The following is a 7297-nucleotide window of genomic DNA, read 5'->3' on the forward strand; positions in this document are numbered from 1 at the left end:
ATAGTGTCTGTTTCTAGTGGATGTGAAGATATGCTGCTGCGGTGGTGTAGATGCAGGTGTGTGTGTGTGTCTGTACCTGTAAGACTACATTTGTGAGGAACAATTTCAGTTCTGGTCACAACAAGTGAGTTTATTTGGGTCATTTCAGAATTCGGGCTTCGGTTTAAGGGCTAGGAGTTAGCGAATGAATGGAGTCGATGGTAGGTCCTCACAAGTATAGCAATGCAAGGTTGTGTGTGTGTGTGTGTTTAACTCTTGATCTCCAAGATGGAGGGGTTATGGTCGAGAATGGCCAGAATGATCTTGTCCATGTACTGCCTCAGACGGAAGTTGATCTCCTCCTGCTCCTTCAGAGCCTCTACCAGCTGTGTGTGGGAGAGAGAGAGAGAGAGAGAGAGAGAGAGAGAGAGAGAGAGAGAGAGAGAGAGAGATTAATAAAAAACTACAGCAAGAGAACAAGTGAAAGAAGAGCTGCTTGGAACTGGTCAAAATGCATTTAGCTGAGTGCTCACTGAAAGCCGGCCCTATCAATAAACAACAATTACAAATAGAGGTATTTACTGCCTGGTGAAATTCTACTTAAGTATTTCTATAGATCCCCAATTCAATCAAAGCCAAGGCACTCTGTGTGCAGGTACAAAAACACTTTGTTATTGTGGCTACATACAAGACCAACCAATGTGTCGACCAGACCAGATTTGATCTCCATCACGATCCAAGCAACTTAAAAAAAAAAAAATTTGTTACCAGCACAAATTTCTACTGGTTATGTTGGGTATGTTAAGAACAACAAATTTTAAGAAAAAAAAATGAATGATGGAAACTTACATTACAGAGTTATGAGGCATATTTCTGTTGCAGCGTTTCTGTTGCCAACACTAACCCTAACAAGAAGTAACTCAAAAACTAAATGCTACAATTAATCAGAAAACTGCTGTTAGGTAGCCTACTGTAGCTATGGCTTTGCGACTACGGTAGCTAATCTATGTGTGACAAAAAAAACTTTTTTGCTGGCAAATATTTCAGTAACAATTAGACTGAGCTAGCAGAGCTGTGTTTAGTATAAAAGGTTTGGAATTTATTAAGTTTGCCTGAGATGGCGCTCTCTTTCCAGCATAGATTGAACCTCGCTTGACCAATTATTTTATCACAATGTGTGTTTGTAACCGCAACGGCTAATCGTTGCTGACAAAAAAATGTACTAGATCGAGCTAGCAGAGTTGTGTTTTGTGTAAAAGATTTGTGGGAGGGGTGGGGTTTTTGTTTGTATACTTTCAAATTCTTGCTCATTTCGCCAAAGTTGCCTACAGCAACTTTAAGGCGGCAGTATACTTACAATGAAGCAGAATTTGCTTATAGAAATAGAAACACAGTTGAACACGTCGCCGCATACAAATTTGTGTAATACTCACTGTGTCTTTGCATTGTTTGTATACTTACCGTAACCTCAAGAAACTGGAAAAAAAAACTGTGACAAAAACTCAGAACAACAACAATGGCTGGTGAAAGAGCGACAAAGGCGGCTGAGGGAATCTGAGGATTTAAGTCATTCAAGTTGTCGGATCGGTCATAAAAATGCAGGAAAGAGGAATGAAAGAGAGATGCCTTTCCATAAGGCAACACAACAATTTCCATAAGGCAACACAACCAATCAGGTCCTCACATCCACTTGGCAGACTAACCTCATCCCTGGAGGCGTTGTCGATCTCAGCTGCCAGGCACTGGGCCTTGGTGTGGCAGGCGAACAGGTTCTTGGCCTCGTACAGACTCAGGCTGAGGATCTGAGCGTTCAGGTCGTCGTTCTGATCTCGCAGCTTATGGTTCTCCTGGGGAAGCAGAGAGAGAGAGAGGGAGAGAGAGAGAGAGAGAGAGATTTCCTTTCAGTGTTTAAGGATTCTGGTGGAAACTCAGACCAGTCTGTGCGGTATCGTATTATGTCTATAAAGAAAACATTTTCAGCTTTCATCAGTGTCTCATAAAGCTGAACTTGAACAGCTAATCATATGCCTCTTCAAGTGCAAATGCTAGAAATGATGAATTGTTTGAGTCAGTTTTATGAGGATAGGAAATAACATGGAATGGGATAATGGAGTAGAATCAGTTGTACTTTCTTTTTCTCAGGATATGTACAGTGTGCCCATCTATCACACTAATTACTATTCACTTTTAATGGATGAGAAAGGTCATGGAATACCCACCTGCATGGCATTTTCTAAGCTTTTGCATGTGTGTGTTGTGCTTCTATCCTTGTGAGAACCAGTTGGAGTTTTAGACATTAGGACTGAGGACATTTTGGCCTTCAGTTTGGAACAGGATTTGGGATTAGGATTTGGGTTTAGGGTTAAGATTAGAGTTAGTGTAGCGTTTTCCTTTCTGCCAAGAAAAGGAAAGCTTTGGCATTCTGTGTAGTTAGAGGGAGAAGATGAGAAATAGTGGTCTAAGGTGCGTACCATGCAAAGGCAATGTCCAAAATCCGGTCCAAAATCCGGCCCAAGACCTTTGTCATCCCCCACTCTCTCCCAATCTCCCTCCCTATCAAATAAAGGCGAAAATGCCCAAAAAATTATCTTTAAAAGAAAAAGAAAGTGGTAAAGCCGAGAAGGGTATGGCTGTGTCCTCGCACACAACTCTCCTTTTTCTCACTTAAGAATTTCCACAAAAGGGACGTAACGGGGTCGTGTCCAAGCTTGGCCAAGGAGTACAAGGTTGGACACCGTTGAGTCAAAATGACATGTGTAAAGTAGACCCCCTTTCGTTTACAAGGAAAAATGACCTGTGGCTCCGATTAGTTGCTGATGGAACACCTTTTTGTCAATGTACACCTTTCGCACAAATGTATCTGTCCTTGGTACCATATTGAGGAATTTGATGAAACTTCAAAAAGGTACATTAAACATCCTAGTAAGGAATTCTATGTGATACACTGGTGAACATGTACAAGTCAGACTAGTGGAGACCCTGAAAGCAGAAGTTTGGCGACTGTAAGGTTTGCAAGGAATGAAATATACAGATGAAACAGTGACAGTTGTTCATGTGTAATAATTAACGTAATTGTGTGCTGATGTCCTGTCCTGTCCTAGATATTAAGGTAAGGTTTCATTAAGATTGAGAAAGTTGAAATCCATCCAACAGTGCAATATGGACAACATGTTACTGTTTACATACTCTACTTGGAAATGTTCTTATTTGACTGCTCTTAAGTTTTTTAACTGATTACTCTTAGGGTTTTTATCTATTTTTACTGTATTTACTTGTTGATTATTGTTTAGTTCGTTATGCATCAAACTCAGGGAGCTGCAATCGCAATTTCGTTGTACTTGTACAATGACAATAAAGGAAATCTTGAATCCTGAATCTTGAGGGCAACTTAAAAACATCTATCAGATCCTTGTGGACATTTAAGGTATTATGTAATCCTGGTTCATGATTGCAAGCCACACTGCATCTTCTTTGCTTATTGCGATTACAGATTTTCTTTCAGAGGCCATCATGCCCAAAACAAAGGAACAAAATAGCAAGTGGGAATGACTGACATTTTTTTATTCATCCTTTGTGTGGTTTTCATTGTGAAGTGAAGCAGATTTTAACACACTTTGGTGCATAGTCTGACCATGCCTTTAGGGTTTGGGAACGAACGCAGCGAATGGAAGGTCCTCATAAGGATAGTACAAGGATATGTGTGTGTGTACGTGTACCTGTTTGAGTCTCTTGACCTCGTGCTCCATCTCGATCTCCCTGGTCCTGGCGTTGTACTCCGACAGCCCCCTGCCCTTCCCTGGATGCTCTGTCTCCAGCTTAAACAGCTGCAGGTGCTCCAGCTCCCGGCGAAGGTCATCAATTAGCTGGAGGGAGTTGATTGGAAGAGATTTGATGAATGAAAGCACTACACTGAATCAAAATCCCATCTTATTGACACAATTACTACAATGCATACATTTATTTTTCCCGGCGAGTGAGGTATTCATGCATCCCAACAAGAGACACCTGAGCTGCCTAATGTCCCGCCATAATGACCATGACATATTAAATATAACCAGCTATGCTAATTAGGCCATTAATCAAGCTAATTAATGCATTACTTAGCAAATATTTCTACGTCAACATACTTGGGTACACACACACGGGTAGTATTAATGAACTCCATATCTTAAAGCATTAAGGAGTTATAGCAGTTTCAAGAAAATCAGTTTTTCCTCATTAATATGCAAATGTAGTCATGAAATATGCACACTCCGCACACTGTCTTGCCTTTCCTGCTTAGACATTTTGTTTTCACCAGGCAAATGGGACAACAATGGACAACAATGATAAGGATGGCAAGTTAAAATGATTTGACTTAATGAATGTAATAACTGTCTTCCTGCCTGTCATTTTCATCTGTAGTCCCTGGCCATATTGTTCTAAAAGGCTATTTGCGACGGGATTAAAAAAAGACATTCAAATATGATTCCTAACCATTCAATATGAAACTATTAACAGCAAACAAGACACAATTTTATGCAGAACGGATGTATATTCTACACTGCATGGGGGAATTTAAGAATGCATCTTCCTATGTGTTACTCCAGGCTAGTCCTCTATCACTTCAAATTCTTGTAAAGTGGTTTATTGGCAAAATGGGAGTGGACCCGTTTGAAAGACGTATGTGCATACAGATAACACAATACATTTCCCTTCTTGTTGTTAAAGAAGAGGCAGCATTTTGATATAAGTCACAATTGTGAGTACGAAATTTATCTCCTGTAATCAGTGGTGGAAAGTAACTAAGTACATTTACTCCAGTACTGTACTTAAGTACAATTTTGAGGTACTTGTACTTTACTTGAGTATTTCCATTTGATGCTACTTTATACTTCCACTCCACTACATTTCAGAGGGAAATATTGTACTTTCTACTCCACTACATTTATTTGACAGCTTTAGTTACTTTTCAGATGGAGATTTGACACAATGGATAATATAACAAGCTTTTAAAATACAACACATTGTTAAAGATGAAACCAGTGGTTTCCAACCTTTTTGGCTTTTGACGTCTTCCAAAAAGCAGTGTGTAGTCGGGTCACATTTCAGATGTCTATGAGTTGTTAACAGCTCCACCAAATAGTGATTTTTCCCTCTAAACCTCACATGGTTTCATTTCAATAAATGTTCAAATGATCCAATATTTCAGCAAAAATCAAAGATTAGAGAAAAAGTCCAAAAACTGAAAACAGATTTGTGTATCAGAACTTTGTTTTTTCTTCTTTCCTCTCCCATTAATCATCTCACGACCCCTCAGATTTATCCGGTGACCCTTTGGAGGGGCCCGACCCCTAGGTTGGGAACCACCGGACTAAACTAGCTAACTGTATATAAAGTAGCTCAAACTAGCTCCACCTCCAGCAGCTACAACAGTAACATGCTGCTTACACACTGATGCTTCAGTATTAATAATCTAATGATGTCATATATAATAAAATATCAGTCAGAGGGACCAAACCACTACTTTTACTTTAATACTTTAACTACATTTTGCTGCTCATACTTATGTACTTTTACTTCAGTAGGATTTTTCATGATTGGACATTTGGTTCAGGTTTTGGTGAAGTTGTTCAACTTTGTGTGTGTGTGTGTGTGTGTGTGTGTGTGTGTGTGTGTGTGTGTGTGTCTGAGAGAGGGAGTGTCCCACCCACCTCCTGCATGGCCTCCTTCTCCTTCTGGAACTCATGGCGGTTATGCCAGAGCTTGTCCATCATCTTCCTGTACAGGTCCATCTCGTCCTTCAGCCTCAGACTGGTGTCCTCCAGCTTGTCCGTCATCCTCTGCTTCTCCTGGGATAGCGGGGGGGGGGGGGGGGGGGGCAGGACACGGACTTGTTAGACAATTCTACATGTCCATTACCTACACCCAGATACACTGTGTTAAGTGGATCACACTGACCTGGTCCAGTTTCTCTGTCTGAGACTTGAGTCTGCACACGTTTAACTTCATGTCTCCATTCTCCTCCTCCAGTTGCTGTACCCTACACACACAGTATGAAGATAAGTATATGAAGTACCAAGATGACAATATCCTCTGTGTGTGTGTGTGTGTGTGTGTGTGTGTGTGTGTGTGTGTGTGTGTGTGTACCTGTTACTGAGCAGGTCTATCTCGGTGCTTCGGTCTCTCTCCATCTTGCTGTAAGCCTCTCGATGCCTCCTCATCTCGTCCTCCAGACTCTGGTCGGCCCTCGCCTCCGCATCTTTCACCTGCTCCTCCAGCTCGTGGACCCTGGAGCGCGCGCACACACACACACACACACACACACACACACACACACACGACAAGAAACCCATATAGGTACAGTATACACAAACAGTTTGAAACTTGTGGTGGTGCTTGGATAAATCAAAGACGAATAAGATATAAATAAGACACCCAGGGTTGAATGCCTCTTAGTGTCAGTGTGTGTGTGTGTGTGTGTGTGTGTGTGTGTGTGTGTGTGTGTTTTCCCACCTGTGCACCAGTTGTGTGTTCTCATGTTTGAGTTTAGACTTGAGGTCGCCGTTGGCCAGGCTGTCACTCTCCAACTCCGTCACCTTCTTCTCTAGATAACTGACCTGAGGGAGACAATTACAAAATTCATATTTCTACCAGAGAAGCTGCTTCAACTCTGCTACATGTACCTAGTGTGTGTGTGTGTGTGTGTGTGTGTGTGTGTGTGTGTTAGTACCTTCTCTGTGATGTCGAGGTCACAGGAGTCGATGCTATCTGTGAACAGATCCTCTGTGCTGCTGCCCTGACTGGAGCCGAACACACTGTGGTTGGCCTGGAACAACTGACTGGAGGAGAGGAGAGGACAGACGAGGGGAAAACAGCATGGGAAGAGGACGAGTGTCAGCTCCGAGCCAGAAGAAAAAGACAGTGTATTCATCGACTATATGATTAGTGTGTATGAGCTGAGTGCTTGTGGGGAAGTCGGGTGACTCACCGTCCAAATGCCGTGCTGGATATCTTTCTATTGGGACTGAAACAAGAGGGAGAAAACACACTGTGAGTGAGACACACACACACACACACACACACACACACACACACACACACACACACAAATACACTCCGACGGTCAGTTGGACAATGAGAGAATGGAATCGATTAAATAACACATTAAGATTAACATGGTTTTTAATGATCTGTTATCAATACTACTACTACTCATGATACCACCATTCCTGCTACGACTACTACTACTACTACTACACTACTACTGCTACTTCTACTACTACTATTACTACTAATATTACTACTACTAATATTCTTTATTTATATAACACTTTTC

General features: G+C 41.5%; 1 protein-coding gene across 1 annotated transcript; it reads right to left on the minus strand.

Annotated features, from left to right (window-relative positions):
- Positions 1-248: 248 nt before the first annotated feature.
- LOC139648246 (rab11 family-interacting protein 4A-like) lies at positions 249-6985 on the minus strand (the record flags this gene model as incomplete). Its single annotated transcript, XM_071524307.1, has 9 exons — positions 249-365; positions 1683-1826; positions 3696-3842; positions 5673-5810; positions 5920-6001; positions 6109-6249; positions 6475-6578; positions 6692-6800; positions 6950-6985. Coding segments are annotated over 9 exons (1018 nt in total), but the record flags the coding sequence as incomplete, so codon positions are not given.
- Positions 6986-7297: the final 312 nt, after the last annotated feature.

Source organism: Centroberyx affinis, unplaced genomic scaffold, assembly GCF_046629955.1.
Source record: "Centroberyx affinis isolate AG114_WGS23_722 - 3 ecotype Tasmania unplaced genomic scaffold, CSIRO-AGI_Caff_v1 ptg001177l_1, whole genome shotgun sequence".
In the NCBI taxonomy this organism is placed as follows: domain Eukaryota; kingdom Metazoa; phylum Chordata; class Actinopteri; order Beryciformes; family Berycidae; genus Centroberyx; species Centroberyx affinis.